Source organism: Geotrypetes seraphini, chromosome 3 (assembly GCF_902459505.1).
Source record: "Geotrypetes seraphini chromosome 3, aGeoSer1.1, whole genome shotgun sequence".
NCBI classification, from domain to species: domain Eukaryota; kingdom Metazoa; phylum Chordata; class Amphibia; order Gymnophiona; family Dermophiidae; genus Geotrypetes; species Geotrypetes seraphini.
This window is the reverse complement of record NC_047086.1, coordinates 204,421,238-204,438,025: the sequence shown is the minus strand read 5'-3', so window position 1 is coordinate 204,438,025 and position 16,788 is coordinate 204,421,238. Positions and strand designations below refer to the sequence as shown.

At 47.3% G+C, this 16,788-nt stretch overlaps 1 protein-coding gene across 4 annotated transcripts in view; it reads left to right on the top strand.

Moving 5' to 3' along the window:
• SLC4A8 (solute carrier family 4 member 8) overlaps positions 1–16,788 on the top strand; it is a 536,451-nt gene that overhangs the window by 462,349 nt on the left and 57,314 nt on the right. For all 4 annotated transcript variants that reach the window (XM_033936812.1, XM_033936813.1, XM_033936815.1 and 1 more), the window contains one exon: positions 5,993–6,130. In XM_033936812.1, the coding sequence (XP_033792703.1) occupies positions 5,993–6,130 (138 nt within the window). The remainder of the gene's footprint in view (positions 1–5,992; positions 6,131–16,788) is intronic.

The following is a 16,788-nucleotide window of genomic DNA, read 5'->3' as shown; positions in this document are numbered from 1 at the left end:
AAGGATATTTCATCTCAGAGGGTTACATCATCTCTTCTGCAGTCTCTTCGTTGGTGGATGACCTCATCCAATCTTTCCAGAGGTCTTCTTTTTCACTTGCCACCTCATCACAAGATCATCACCACTGAAGCGTCCCCTTATGCCTGGGGGCGCATATGGATAATCTGCAGACTCAGGGTCTTTGGACTGCCAGAGAGAAGAAATTCCACATCAATTTCCTGGAACTCAGGGCGATGTTTTATGCCCTCAAGGCATTTCAACATCTCCTCTGCCCTCAAGTCCTCCTCCTTTGCAAGGACAATCAAGTAGCCATGTACTACATAAACAAGCAGGGAGGCGCGGGTTCTCTTCTGTTGTGTCAGGAGGCTCAAAAGATTTGGTCTTGGGCGACAGCTCGCGATCTGTTCCTGAAAACTGTCTACATTCAAGGTGAGAAGAATTCCCTAGCAGACAACCTTAGCAGAATTCTCCAACCTCACGAATTGACTCTCTACTCTGTAACTCTCCAGTCCATATTTGCTCACTGGGGCACCCCACAGGTGGACTTATTTGCAGCTCCTCACAACCACCAGTTGCCCCAGTTTTGTTCCAGACTTTACTCTCCTCTCCATCTGGCAGCGGATGCTTTTCTCCTTGGACGGGCCGGTTTCTATATGCCTTCCCTCCACTTCCTCTCATGTTAAGAACTCTGTTCAAGCTCAAGAGAGAAACAGCCACCATATTCTCAATGCTCCACGATGACCCAGGCAACATTGGTTTTCCCTTCTTCTGCAACTCAGTTCCAGAGAACCCATACTACTTCCAGTGTTTCCTACTCTGCTTACTCAAAATCAGCAATCCCTTCTACATCCCAACCTGCACTCTCTACACCTGACAGCTTGGTTTCTCTCGGGCTGAGTTCTATTCAAACGCTCCTCTCTCAGCCTGTTCGTCAAATCATTGATGCTTCCAGGAAACCGGCCACACAACAATGTTACCAACAGAAGTGGACTCGGTTTTCTTCTTGGTGTTTACTTCATCATCATAATCCCACTTCCTTGGCAGTGGAATTGGTGTTGGATTACCTTCTTTTTTTGTCTGACTCTGGTTTTAAATCTACATTCATTAGAGTCCATCTCAGTGCTATTAATACTTATCATGAACCAGTGCAGGGGAAACCTCTTACTGCTCATCCTCTGGTATCCAGATTCATGAAGGGGCTTTTCAATATGAAACCACCTCTCAAGCCTCCACCTGTAGTCTGGGACCTTAATGTGGTGCTTTCCAGTTTGATGAAACCTCCATTTGAACCAATGGCTACAGCTCATCTCAAATTTCTTACCTGGAAAGTGGTCTTCCTCATTGCTCTCACCTCTGCCAGGAGGGTCAGTGAGTTACATGCACTGGTTGCAGATCCACCTTTTACAGTTTTTCATCATAATAAGGTGGTTCTCCGTACTCATCCAAAGTTTCTTCCTATAGTTGTCTCTGACTTTCACCTCAATCAGTCTATTGTTCTACCAGTATTTTTTCCTAAACCTCATTCTCTTCCTGGAGAACGGGCTTTGCATACTTTGGACTGTAAACGAGCTTTGGCTTACTACCTGGATCGCACAAAGCCGCACAGAACCTCTCCCCAACTTTTCCTTTCATTTGATCCAAATAAGTTGGGACATTCTGTTTCTAAGAAAACGATTTCCAATTGGCTAGCCGCCTGCATCTCGTTCTGCTATGCTCAGACCGGATTGTCACTGGAAAGCCATGTCACAGCCCACAAAGTTCGAGCTATGGCAGCTTCTGTTGCTTTCGTCAGGTCTACTCCCATTGAGGAAATCTGCAAAGCTGCCTCCTGGTCCTCAGTACATACTTTCACTTCTCACTACTGTCTGGAGTCTTTCTCCAGAAGTGATGGGCACTTCGGCCAATCTGTATTACAAAATTTATTGTCCTAATTGCCAACTTTCCCACCATCTCATTCTGTTAGCTTGGAGGTCACCCATCAGTGAAAATATATGCCTGCTTGTCCTGGGATAAAGCACAGTTACTTACCGTAACAGGTGTTATCCAGGGACAGCAGGCAGATATTCTCACAACCCTCCCACCAACCGGGTTGGCTTTTTAGCTTCTTAACTGAGGGACCGCGCGCCTACGTCGGGCGGAAAGGCACTCGCGCATGCATGGTGCGAGCAACCGAGAACTTTCTAAAATGTAAATCTAAGGTCTGATTGGCCCAGGCTCTAGGCCTCACTTTTTCCCTAAACACAGGGAAACAGTTAAGTTTCCAGTATAATGAGGGGGGTTACAACCCCCCACAATGCCACCGCGATCTGTATTAAGTAAAGTGGGGGGTTGTAACCCCCCTCATTATACTGGAAACTTAACTGTTTCCCTGTGTTTAGGGAAAAAGTGAGGCCTAGAGCCTGGGCCAATCAGACCTTAGATTAAATGGGGATGGGCGGACCCGCTATGCCTAAGGCCTGATTGGTCCAGGCTTCTAGAGCCTGGGCCAATCAGGCCTTAGGCTTCGGAAGGATGGGCCAACAAGGAAAGATTAGTTTGGTTGGGGGGAGGTTTGAGGGCTGTTAGCGCGGGGGGGTGGGGTGCGGAGGGGGTGCGTCTTCCGGCAGGAGGGATTGGGAACCCTCCTGCCAGCGATCGGTAGTGTCGGGGGGGGGGGCGGTCGGTGGTGTCGGTGGGGGCGGTCGGTATTGTCGGGGGGGGCATCTTCTGGCAGGAGGGTTTGGGCACCCTCCTGCCAGCAATTGGACAGGCGGCCGCGGCCTGCTATACTTATAGCAGCAGAGAGATCCCTTGCCGCAATAAATATAGCGGCCGCGTCTACTTACAATGTAGACCAGCATTTTGTTGGCCTACATTGTAAGCGTCTCTTCCTCTACTAGGGAGACGCATAGGGCCGCCTAGGTTCGCCTAAGGCCCTTAGGCGAGCTTAGGTGTCTTGCGGGCCTCGCCTTCAATATAGGCGGCCTGCCTGGGGAGCATTTGTTTAAAAAACGTGCATCCCGATTGGCTGATTAGACAGCTGTAGGACGCCTACAGCTGCCTAAAATAGGGACGCACTTTTGGAGAATCAGGGCCTGAGAGCAGCAGCAAGGTCTGGCATTTAATTCTTTATACATGAATCTTCTTCATAGGGAGATAATAGTGCATGACAAGTGTGCTCCCTTCCCATATGTGGATTAATGCACATGCTGTTTCACAGTATGGGGCTCATTTTTTTTTAAATGCAGACGCCCAAAAAACAACTTAAACCAGCACTTGGATGTTTTATTCGTCAAAACAGCCAAGTGCCGATTTTCGAAACTAGGTTTTTAGACATTTTGCAGGACATTCACCCTCCAGGACGTCTAAATGTTAAGGTGGCATGTAAGAGGTGTGTTTTGTTCAGTATTTGGGCAGACCTAGCGTTTGGACATCTTCAGGGATATTGAAACCTTTTTCAAGACGTCCAGAGCGTCAATAGACATTGGTATTAGACCTGTTTTAAAAGCAAATAACGGCCAAAAAGGTACCCGGACTGACCAATGACCAGTAGAGAGATGAAAGTATGCCACTCCAGTGGTCATTGACCCCACCCCCCCAAAGATATAAATAAAACAGTACATACCTGTCTCTAGAACAGCAGCACCTGGTATGGGAAAGCCTAATAGAGTGGCACTCAGCCTGGTGGGTGGGTTAGTGAACCATAGAGAGGAGGACCCAGGCCCATAATCCACTCTAACCACTATATTTATGGTGGAAAGTGTGAGCCCCCTAAACCCCCTCCAAAACCTACTGTACTGCCATATAGGTGGCACCAGGTATGTATAGTAGGTGGTGGTTTGGAGTCTTGGAGAGCTCACCATACACTAAAAGGGGGTTCTGGTAAAATATGTACCTGGCACTCTTTATGTGAAGTTCACAGCAGTGCCCCCTAAGGTGCGTCACTGCCCTGTTGTGATGTCTGTGTGGCCAGTCCATTAAGATGCTAGCTCCTCCCACATCCAAATGAGCTTGATTTCAATGTTTTGGTATTCAAAATTGGCCAAAAAGTTAGACATCCTAAGGGCCAAGATGTCCAAATAGGTTTAAAAAATTTGTACATCTAATGCAGGGGTCCCCAAAGTCCCTCCTTGAGGGCCGAATCCAGTCAGGTTTTCAGGATTTCCCCAATGAATATGCATTGAAATCAGTGCATGCGCATAGATCTCATGCATATTCATTGGGGAAATCCTGAAAACCCGTCTGGATTCGGCCCTCAAGGAGGGACTTTGGGGACCCCTGATCTAGTGGTTTCAAAAATGGGTTGTATCATATGTTCAGTCCAATTTGTATTGTAGACCCAACACAGTCTGTGTTTCGGCATTAGAGTCTGCCTCAGTAGTACAAGCGACATTCAGTAGATGGCACTCTTATAACTTCAATGATTGTTGATCAAAGTGAGTCACGTATAATCCCTCCAATGAAAAGACCAGAGGTACAAACTCAATTGGACTGAACATGTGATATAGACCATTGTTCTTCAACCGCCGGTCCGCAGACTGGTGCCGGTCCGCAGAAAATTCCTGCTGGTCCGCGGAGGGCCGTCGAGATCAACGTTGTTAAATTTCCCATCGGCATCTCTTCCCCTTTCCCTTCCAGGGCTTAGGATCGGCTGCAGACAGCAAAAAGAAAAACAGAAGTTGCGGGACTTTTCCTCTTGCCTGCATCGCTATAGGCTCTGCCAATCCTGATCCCACCCCCCTCTGAAGTGACTTCCTGTGTTTGAGGGGCAGGATTGAGACCGGCAGAGCTTATAGCAAATAGCAATGCAGGCAAGAGGAAAGGTCCCGCGGCTTCTGTCCTCGTTCAGAGTTCTGGGCAAAGGAACTGTTAAGAACCAGGCTGCTTCCAATTTAGTGTCAGTTATGGTGAGACCAGCCATTGTGACACTGGAGTCACTCTGGGGCCAGCAGCCAAGGGAGGGATTAAGAGATGCTGGATTCCCATGTGTTGTGGGAAGGGGATGGTAGACCGGGGGGGGGAGGGGGTTTAGTGTGACAGAAGGGAGATGGTGGATCCCCTTGAGGGAGGATAGTTATTGGAACTAGGTGGGAGTTGGAAGAATAGGGACACAAAGACAGATGCTTGACCTTGCAGGGGGCAGAGAGACATGGAAAATGCTGAACAGGAGGGTGGAGTATGAAGACAGAAGTAAGATGTTGGACATGGGTAGAGGGAGTAGGGAGACAAAGGGGATATGCTGGACATGGTGAAGGGGGAATAGGGAGACAAGGAGAAGATGCTGAATAAGGAATGGAGGGAATAGGGTGATGGAAGGTATCTGCTGGATTAAGATGGGGAAAAGAGGGGAGGTACTGGAATACGTTCAATATAAAATCATAACTGAGGCTTGTTGGGATGGGATCAGATGTTTGCGGGGACCGAGCTTGCGGAGACGGGACGGAAATGTGTTTTTTAAATTTCAGTCTTAGTAGTTTGCCGGTCCACAAAATAATTATTTTATTTCTGCCGGTCCACAGGTATAAAAAGGTTGAAAAACACTGATATAGACCATTGGGTCTACAATATAAATTGGACTGAACGTATGATATAGATTTTTATCATTCATTCTTTAATAAATAATTATTCATTGGAATTTATCTCTGGTTGATGTATATAGTTCCATCCCCACTCACATTATCTCTGTTATTTATACATGGGGTTTATTTCCTTGCTTTTGCTCTACATTTTTGCAACTAACTTGTGCTGTTTTAACACAGGTCCCATTTTATGCAATGAGACCTAGTTACTAATAACTGAGATTTACAGTAAAATAACCCATCTTAATAGTAGTCCACATTGATAACTTCCCCACAAAATTAGAACTATCCGGCAGGAAGGCCTTAGAGATGCCATGCAGAGTACATCACATCTGAGTTGTACTGGTTCCTGTACAAAAACAATCATATTTTTTATTTGAAATAGTATATTTATTTTCTTCTGTTTCAAATGTGGTGTCCTTTTCCTATTGCAGGTTCTGGCACTGGTTTTTGTGCGTAAGGTCATGGATTTCTGCTTTTCCAATCGGGAGCTGAGCTGGCTTGATGACCTCATGCCAGAGAGCAAGAAGAAGAAGCTGGAGGATGCCAAAAATAAGACCAAGCAAGAAGAGGTGACAATCCTGCAACCCATGTGTGCAGAGGACCTAAATATGTGGGGGAGAGAGAAAGAAAAAAAGAATTGGAAAGTTGCCATTCATCCATTTGATGGATGTTCTAGTCTCTAAATTCCCATCCAGCCTTACACTATATTTTACTCACATATTGTACAGAATGCATATGGTGGCACTGCATTTCAAGTAAAAATAGCAGCTCTCCAGTACAATAAGCTTGGGGGAGGGGCAGAGTGAAGAGGCCAGAAAATAAGTTGGTTTTAAAATGTAAAGTATTTCAAATGGTAACTAATTAATTGGTAGTGAGGAACATGATGAGCTAGGTGAGGGAAGAAAAAAATCCTGAATGTCAGAAGCTTTAAGGATCCCAGACAATTAAATTAAGCCTAATGATTAAATATGGCAAATTAGTACGTGGGGGGGGGGGTTATTTTTCCAGAAGGCAAGTATTTTTGGGTCTGACAGTTTTCTTTCCATTCAACTGGGCTATAATACCACAGGGCTTCACTGACAATTATCAAGGGATTATATATGTTTTATAAACTCTCCATCTGGCACAATCATCACAGTGACAGTCCCTGCCTGGCAACAGGCTTCATTTGCCTCTGGAACTTAATACATGTGTTTTCTCAGTCTGACCTTTAGTTTTCAGTAATCAGTATTGTTGAATGGCTGAGGTTATGCCCACCCCTTTCTTCTTTCAGGGACTGTGACCGATTTCTAAAATAGAACAGAAAAGAGAAGTTCCAATGGTTGCATTTTATCTTTAAGAGGCTTCTCTTTCACAGAAACATACAATTTAGCATCAGAGAAAAAAATTCCAAACCCACCCAGTCTCTGACCACCTTCCCTACCTGCTGTAATAAATTTGCTTTCCCACTCTCTTTTCTTACTGTGGGGCAAGTTATGTGTTTAGAAGGAGTAGGAGGCACTGTTGTTTTAATAGAGATAGTTGAATGAGGATGAGGTTGCCATTTACCAACCAACTTGCCATTCACCAATTAAGAGGCTGCCATAACAATATCAGAGATGTAGGTCATTAATGCATTTGATAGCTAGTATCTTACACAGATAAGCAATCATGTCACACGCACCAAGGAAAGCAATCCTGTCACATGCACCAAGGAAAGCAACAGGAATATAGATAAATGCTGATTTTGAGTGTGGTCCCTTTACTGGCAGACATTGTAGAATGAGAATGTGCAACCTAGAGAAAGGAAAAATTATGTCTTACCTGATAATACCAGACCAGTTCAGAAAAAGTGGAAGAAAGTATTTCTGTGTGTGGAGAGTGTGGCATAGTGGTTAGAGCTATAGTCTCAGCATCCTGAGGTTGTGGGTTCAAACCCCACGCTGCCCCTTGTGACTATGGGCAAGTCAATTAATTATCAGGAAAGGAATGGAAAGCAAAGATGAAAATGTTATAATGCCCTTGTATCACTCTGTGGCACGGCACATCTTGAATACTGTGTGCAGTTCTGGTCACTGTATCTCAAAAAAGATACTACTTGGGACCTAGCTAGGTACTTGGCTGGGTTGGCCACTGGGTTGGTACAGTGGCTGGGTTGGCCACTGTTGGAAATAGGATACTGGGCTTAATGGACCTTCGATCTGTCCCAGTATGGCAATTCTTCTTATGTTCTTACATTAGATAGATTGTGAGTCTGCTGGAACAGATGAGGAAAATGCTTGAAGTACCTGTATGTAAACCGCTTTGAGTGTGGTTATATATATAACTACAAAAATGTGGTATACAAGTTACAAGTCCCATTCCCTTTCCCTTAAAGGAATTTGGAAGTCATTGAATGCTCAGTATTATGAATGGCCAAGCAATGGTGCTTAGTCATCGTCTCATTTCATAATGAAGAGATGAGGTAAAATGCCATAATCAGCCAACACATCTACCAACCAGTTAAGCATAGACTCTACTGACATGTAGTGCTTCCACTGTCAGGAGATGAATGATTCTGTAAGGGAAGGTCGTGCCTGACAAACCTTCTGTACTTCTTTGAGGGAATAAGCAGTCAGGTGGACAAAGGGGAACCCATAGACATCATTTACCTCGATTTTCAAAAGGCCTTTGACAAGGTGCCACATGAAAGGCTGCTTAGGAAGCTGTGGAACCACGGAGTGGGCGGGGATGTACACAGATGGATCAAGCACTGGCTGTCAGGTAGACTACAGAGGGTCGGAGTAAAGGGCCAATATTCTGACTGGCGGGGAGTCATGAGCGGTGTGCCGCAGCGATCGGTGCTGGGGCCGCTACTCTTCAACATATTTATCAATGACCTGGAAACGGAGGCAAAGTGTGAGGTTATAAAATTTGCAGACGATACCAAGCTCTGCGCCAGAGTTAGGACCAGGGAGGAGTGTGAGGAACTGCAAAGGGACCTCGATAAGCTGGAGGACTGGGCAAACAAATGGCAAATGCGCTTTAACGTAGATAAATGCAAGGTCATGCACATAGGGAAAAAGAACCCATTGTTCGAGTATAAAATGGGGGGGAGATTGCTGGAAGACACCGGACTTGAGAGAGACTTGGGTGTGCTAGTGGATCCATCCATGAAACCATCCGCACAGTGTGCAGCAGCCTCGAAGAAAGCCAACAGGATGCTGGGCATCATCAAGAGAGGCATATCAACCAGGACGCGGGAAGTCATCATGCCGCTGTATCGAGCGATGGTGCGCCCACATCTGGAATACTGCGTTCAATATTGGTCGCCGCACCTCAAGAAGGACATGGCAGTTCTTGAGAGAGTCCAAAGGAGGGCAACGAAACTGGTAAGAGGGCTGGAAAACTGCCCATATGCTGAGAGGCTGGATAAACTGGGGCTCTTCTCTCTGGAAAAGAGGAGGCTCAGGGGGGATATGATAGAGACCTTAAAAATACTTAGGGGCATAGAGAGGGTGGACAGGGACAGGTTCTTCAGACTAAAAGGGACGACAGGTACGAGGGGACACTCAGAGAAACTGAAGGGAGATATGTTTAAATCAAATGCAAGGAAGTTTTTCTTCACCCAAAGGGTCGTGGACAAATGGAATGCGCTCCCAGAGGAAGTGATCCGGCAGAGTACAGTACAGGGATTCAAACAGGGATTGGACAGATTCCTGAGGGAAAAGGGGATCGTGGGGTACTGAGGGAGGTGCTGGGGTGTTGCATAAGTATAGACAGCTCACCAGGTCATGCAGGTGCAAGGCCGGAGGGTTAAGACATTGATGGGAAGATAGGACTTCGATGAGAAACCTAGGGGGCAAGGGGGCCCCTTCTGGTGATTAAGGCAGGTCATGACCTGTTGGGCCGCCGCAGGGGCGGACTGCTGGGCGGGATGGACCTCTGGTCTGACCCGGCAGAGGCACTGCTTATGTTCTTATTACTTGTTCATCATTGCAATATTCACAAGAAAATATGTCATACACAGAATGGACTGAAAGGAAACACAAAAAGAAATTCAGTTACCATAAGGGAGGGTTTCTGGACTGGTCTGGTAGGACTATACAGACCACAACAAATCGGGTGAAGCAAAGAATCCCTCGATAGGCTGGAAGTAAAAGATAAGGTACAAAGTCTGAAAGTTGAAATACAGCAGCCAACATATTGAAGCTAAGATGGACCTGAGAAGGTTTCTAGAACTTCTCTCTTGAAAAGGAAATATTAACCTCTGAGGAAGAAAAGCTGAAATAAACATCAAAATAGCCAAGCTGGAATTTATGCAAAAATAAAAAGCAAAAACTATCTAGGAAATATTGGTCTGATCCAGCTGCAAGACATGATCCTTGATCAAAATATCATAAACATCAAAGGAAGCAAGGAAGGCAATATCAGAGTTGGTCTGCTAGGAAAGAATTAACTATAGACACTGAAACATGTTAGTAGCTTACCAGTAGAAATGTGTTGCCAAGTGTGGCATAACATGATAAGAATGGAAGGAAGGGAAAGAATCCCCCTATGAAACTGAAGGAGGTATTTTAGTTTCTTTGCCCTTTTTCAGCTTAAATGGCATTAAGACCACAAATATGTTAAAGGAAAGGACCCCTTTGCTCCCTAGTTCACAATGATGCAGTAGGAACAGATATGATAGTAAAGAAGAGACTGCTCCAAAAGATCCTCATCAAAGTAGTAGTTATAAGAAAAGGACATAGTAGTAGTGCAACTTGTATGATTCGGAGCCTTTGAATGGTTTTCTCGAAGGACCCCAGATAAATGATGTTACAATAGTCGAGCAGGCTTAAAATGGAGGATTGCACCAGTAAGCGGAATGATGCTGCATCAAAGTACTTTCTGATGGTTCTTAGTTTCCATAGTGTCGAAGCCTTTTTTGATCAGTAACTCTGTGTGAATATCTAGAGTGAGGTAACGGTTCAGTGTCACTCCCAGAATTTTTATGGAATCGACAATAGGGAAGTTCTGACCGTTCAGGGAAATTGAAGTATCTTGATTTTGTCATTCAGGCTCGCCAAGAAGAATTTGTTTTTTTCCGAGTTGAGTTTCAGTTTGAACTCGGTCATCCATGATTTAATTTGCTTTAAAGTTGATGCTAGATGATTCTTCGTCTCAGGAGTCAGGCTTGTTAGGGGAAGGACTATGGTGATGTCATCGGCATAGATGTAAAATTTGATTTTTAATTTTTGCAGTAGATTCGCCAATGAGGCTAGGTAAATGTTGAACAGATTGGGGGATAGGGGGGAACCCTGTGGGACTCCGCATGGGTTTACCCAGCTGGAGGATTGATTATTATCGCTATAGACTCGGTACGATCATTTAGTCAAGAAACCTTGGAACCATTTTAATACATTACCAGAGAGTTCAATTGTCTCCAAGCAGTCAATTAGGATAGCATGATTGACTAAATCGAAGGCACTACTCAAGTCTAACTGAAGGATTAGAGCACTAGAACCCTGTCTGAATAAATTCAGGAGAGAATCCAGCAATGAAGCAATAACTGTTTCCGTGCTAAACCCGGAACGAAAACTTGATTGGTTGTCATGAAGTATGCTGAGTTTGTCTAGGTACACAGACTGCAAAGGGGAGAGGTGACACTAAGGGATACCAGTTAGGAGAAGATTGCAGTAATCTAAGTGTGAGTTTACAAGAGTTTGGACAAGGGTCCGGGTAGTGTGCTCAGAGAGGAAGAGGCAAATTTTGGTGATATTGAATAGATAGAAGTGACAGGTCTTAGCAGCTTGTTGGATATACTTAGAAAATGAGAGGTCAGAGGAGACTGGAACAATGACAGTACTATGTTAAATCTGGAAATCGCATGGAAACAAGATTTTATGTATGTGATATGGAAACCACATAGTTATATGCGGTATATAAATTTTTAAATAAATAATACCGTAAATTAATAAATTTACAGAGATGAAAAAGTCATCACCCTTGGTATTTGTACTTGCATTTACAGCAATCAAATTCTCACGTCTATACTTATTGCTTATATATTTTTCAAACTCAATCAAATTCTCACGTCTATACTTATTGCCTATATATTTTTCAAACTCATTTTCTGTTATCATCTGTTGTTTATTAGTTTTTAATTCTGCACACATTCTCACATATAAGGTATCACTATCTATTCACTTTTAACAAAAATAAGGTATCATTTTTTATTCAGTCCTCACTAGTATTCTTCATACTTCAGCATTTCATGAATACAATATAATCTCAGTTGCTAAATCTTGGTTTACCAAGCCTTCCATCAGTTTACAAAACTTCTTGTCCCCGTCTGGTGCAGGACTAAGTTTAGGGATACCCTATCGGAAGTCCATCTGACCTCGGGGGTGTCACACTCAACAGGTCACGAGTTGAGTCCCTCCCCCCATTTCCTCCACCTCCAAAATTTTTCTAGAGGTACCTCAGCTGTAAGTCTTGCCACCGATACCGGCAAGGATATGGCTTAGAGAACCAGTGGAGTCTGTTCTGACAGAAAAGAAAAAAAAAATCCTGAGGTAGTGCTGGTCTGAATGGAGCCTTCAGTTGTCTGTAATTGATTTTTTATTGTTAATCGGCACTTTTCTTTTAGCTAGGTCACATATTGTGCAATGAGTACTTTTAAAGGGAAAAAGTGTTCATGCTCCAGACACGAGGTTGAATTGGCCAGCCTGTGCCTGCCTCAAAGGGGAATCCTCTTCGACTTTGGGTGCCGGCGTCCAGGGATCCCCTTCACAAGTGCCTCACATGCCAACAGCTGACAGCTGGAATAGAGAGTTGCGCGGGGACAGAAATCCCACCCGTCCCCACCCGTCCCCGCCAAAGTCCCACCCGTCCCCGTGAGGAATCCATCCGTCCCCACCCGTCCCCGCGAGGAATCCCCTCCGTCCCCACCCGTCCCCGTGAGGAATTCCCTCCGTCCCCGCCCGTCCATATAAACTTCAGAAATAGTTATTTCATTTAATTATGCTACTGAATTAAAGGCACTGGTAGAAACCCATTTACAAATAAGCAAAAAGACTTTATTAATTTGAAAATATTAATTGGGAAGAATACATACTTTGCAAATGGGTTTCTACCAGAGCCTCTAATGTTTATAAATTTTTATCAACACAACTAATATACTACTTTATCCTGAAGCAAAATAAAAAAAAAGAAATATAATTCTTTTCCTACCTTTGTTGCCTGGTTTCTGCTTTCCTCATGTTCTCATTCAATTCCTTCCATCCACTGTCTCTCTTCCTTCTGCATCTTCCATTTGCTCTGTTACTGTGCCTCTCCCTTTCTTCCCCCTTCCAAATTGGTCTGGCACCCATCTTCTTCTCTCCGCTCCCCCCATAGTCTGGCATCTGTCTTCTTCTCTGCCAGCGTCTTCTCCCTACTCTCTCTTCCCCATTTCCTTTCAGCGTCCTTCTCCCCCCATCTTCCCCATGTCCTGTCAGCGTCCTTCTCCCCCCTCTGTCTTCCACATGTGCTTTCAGTGTCCTTCTCCCCCCCGTCTTCCCCATGTCCTTTCAGCGTCCTTCTCCACCCCTTTGTCTTCCCCATGGCCTTTCAGGATCCTTCTCCCCCCTCTGTCTTCCACAAGTGCTTTCAGAGTCCTTCCCCCCCCCCCCCGCCCTTCCCATGGCCTTTCAGCGTCCTTCTCCACCCCTTTGTCTTCCCCATGTCCTTTCAGCGTCCTTCTCCACCCCTTTGTCTTCCCCATGTGCTTTCAGCATCCTTCTCCCCCCTCTGTCTTCCACAAGTGCTTTCAGAGTCCTTCCCCCCCGCCCTTCCCATGGCCTTTCAGCGTCCTTCTCCACCCCTTTGTATTCCTCATGTGCTTTCAGCGTCCTTCTCCCTCCTCTGTCTTCAAGTGCTTTCAGAGTCCTTCCCCCCCCTCCTCCCGTCTTCCCAATGGCCTTTCAGCGTCCTTCTCCCCACTCCTTCTCTACCGCCCCGGGTGCAGCACAGCCGGCCAGGTCCCCTTACTTTTGTGGCACTTCCCCGACCGACTGACAACAGCCCCGGTCCGACAAACCTCCCTGCCCTTAACTACGAATCTAAATTACCTTATTACAGCTGCTGTAAGAAGATAATTTAGATTCGCGGCTACAGGGCAGGGAGGATTGTCGGACCGGGGCTGTTGTCGGTCGGTCGGGGAAGTGCCACAAAAGTAAGGGGACCTGGCCGGCTGTGCTGCAACCGGGGCGGGGTGTGGCGGGGCGGACCGCCCCCTCCCTTGGTAGCCACTCGAACCGCGAGGCTACTCTCCTCCTTACCTGCACTGCCTGCAGCACAGAGCCAAACGGAAGTCTTCCCGACGTCAGCGCTGACGTCGGAGGGAGGGAGGGCTTTGTTTAAGCCCTCCCTCCCCTCCGACGTCAGCGCTGACGTCGAGAAGACTTCCGTTCGGCTCTGCTGCAAGCAGAGAAGGTAGGGAGAAGAGCCGCGCGACTGAGTACATCCAGCCCTGCAGGAACCCCGCGACCCTCGGAGGCGTCCCCACGGGATCCCCGTGACCCAAAGGGGGAACCCGCGGGATGCCCGCGGGTCCCGCGGGATTCCCGTCGTCCCCGTTCCCGTGCAGCTCTCTAAGCTGGAAAGCCCGGGCTTCCCTCGCCACCCACACAGGGATTCCCCCAGCCACCACCAGTCAGGGAAATAAGGTTTCCCTTACCACTGATGTTGCTGGGGACTCCCTTATTGCAGCTGCTGGCTTGCCTGCTTTAGTGGCTGGGACAATTCAGATTTCTCAGCCGCTACAGGCCTCAGGGGTAATTTTTTCGACAAGCTTTGCTCCGTTTTTGGCGCAATGCACCTCCATTTTGTCTGCAGCCTCAGGTGACCTTCCCCCCTTTATAGGAGAGACAGGGGCAAGTTTCTGCTGGGTCCTCTGATTTGGCAGTGAGTCCCATTGGGCCGCTAGGGGGGATTTTCCCCTAATTTCGTTTTAGCCTTGTACAAGGCTTATCTTCAGGCTGCCAGGGATCCTGCTTCCTGTCCCGGGGTTCTCAGTGGGGAAGGGATTCCCGCTGCATCCACTCCGGTTCGGCCCCCTTCAGCACCAGTTTCGTCCCCGTCTCCTCTTTCATCCAAGCGGCCATGGGTCTCTTGGGCGATGATTTTTTTGTATGGGGAGCAGTTTTCGCTTAATGAGGACCTGGACCCTTTGGTGGACCTCCAGGATCCTCTTGGTGGGACGGATGCTGCTGACGGAGGTTTTTCGGTTCCACCAGCTGGCGAGGATGCGTCAATGGTGTGCATCTTTCAGCAGGAAGAGCTCTAGAAGCTTATTCTTCAGGTTTCCTCAGTGTTGCGCTTTGAGGAAGACGCAAAGGAGCCCCATGTGTGATGGACCCCCTCCGGTGGATCCGCTCAGCCTCCCACTCTTTTCCTATGCATCAGGATATTCAGGATATTGTGCTTGCGCAGTGGAAGTTTGCTTGTGCAGTTTTGCGTGCTCTATTGCTCACCTGTATCCCATCCCAGAGGAGGATATGGATAATTAGAAGTCGCCGGTGGTGGACACAGTGGTTTCAGCAATCGCAAAACGGCATACGGTGCCAGTTGAGGGTGGCTCAGCTTTGAGGGACTCAGAGGAGTGTAAGTTGGAGTCTCTTCTTAAGTAGAATTTTGATATCCCTGCCCTAGCAGTTCAGGCGGCAATGTATGACAGACTGGTAGCTCGGGCTTGTTTTCGGTGGGCCGAGCATGTCTTTGTCCGTAAGTCTGATGACTGGCCTTGGTGGAACAGGAAATAGCCAAAATTGAGATAGGTGCTTCTTATCTCTCAGATGCCTTGTATGATCTGTTGCGAGCGTCGGTCAAGTCCAAAAGAAAAAAAAAAAACACCCGCCTGCGCGGGTTGGTGTTGCTTGGGGATGTTTGCATGATTTCCACAGATATTGCCCTAGTCGAGGGACAGCTTCTTTTCCTGCCACCGGGTCTCCTCGGGGCCATTTCTCGGGGCACATGCAGTCTTTCAGGGGGCCCGTCGGGGGCGGGATGTGATTTCTCCACCAGTTTGCCCGCTGCCCGCCCCTCCCAATGAGTCCTTGCCAGCACCTCCCCTGGTGCCGGTGGGTGCTCGGTTATGGGATGTTTACCAGGGGTGGGCCGAGATCACGACGGATCAGTGAGTCCTGGAGGTGATTCAGGACAGCTATGCTCTGGAGTTTTCCGGTATCTTGCCAGATCACTTTCTTGTTTCTCATTGCCAGGTGGCATGGACGATGTGAGCCTTTCGCCAGTCGGTTCAACGGCTGCTCAAGCTCAAAGCTGTAATTCCAGTGCCTCCTCAGGAGTGTTGCCCTGGCCTGTATTCTATTTACTTCATGGTGCCCAAGAAAGAGGGGACTTTTTGGCCCATCTTGGATTTGAAGGGGGTCGACAGGGCTCTCAGTGTTCCGTCTTTTCGCATGGAGACACCCTGAGTTCTGTCATTCTGGCAGTTCAGCCGGGGGAATTCCTGACCTCTCTTGATCTGACAGCAGCATACCTGCATGTTTTGATTTGCACCTCCCATCAGTGGTTCCTTCGCTTTGCAATCTTGGGTCGGTACTATCGGTTTTGTGCCCTTCCTTTTGGTCTGGCTATAGCTCCATGGACGCTCACCAAGATTATGGTGGTTGTGGCAGCGGCCTTGCACAAAGAGGGCATTCTGGTTCACCCTTATATGGACAACTGTTTGATCTGAGCAAAGTCCTTTCAGGAGAGTTCCCGAGTTATGGCTCGGGTTGTGGAGTTCCTGCAGTCGCTGGGATGGGTAGTCAACCTGTCCGAGAGCCAGTTGGCTCCGTCTCCGCACCTGGAGTACCTCGGGATTCTTGTCTTCCTGCCGGAGGCCCGAGTGGTGAAATTGCAGTCGCAGATTCTGATGGCTTCCAGGTGTCCTCGAGTGCAGGATTTTCTCTAGGTCTTGGGGTTGATGCTGGCTTCCCCGGACATGGTTCGGTGGGCCTAGGCTCACAAGCGCCCACTTCAGTATGCTCTGCTGCAGCGGTGGTCGCCCCAGTATGCTCTGCTGCAGCGGTGGTTGCCCCAGTATGCTCTGCTGTAGCGTTGGTCACCCCCATTTCTCTTCGGGGGTTGGTTCGTCGCAGTCTCTGTTGGTGGCTCTATTCTTCCACTCTGGTGCAGGGAGTGAGTATGGTTCAGCCCCAGTGGACAGTACTTCTCACAGATGCCAGTCTCCTCAGCTGGGGAGCTCAGTGACTCGGTCGCTTGGCTCAGGGCATCTGGTCTC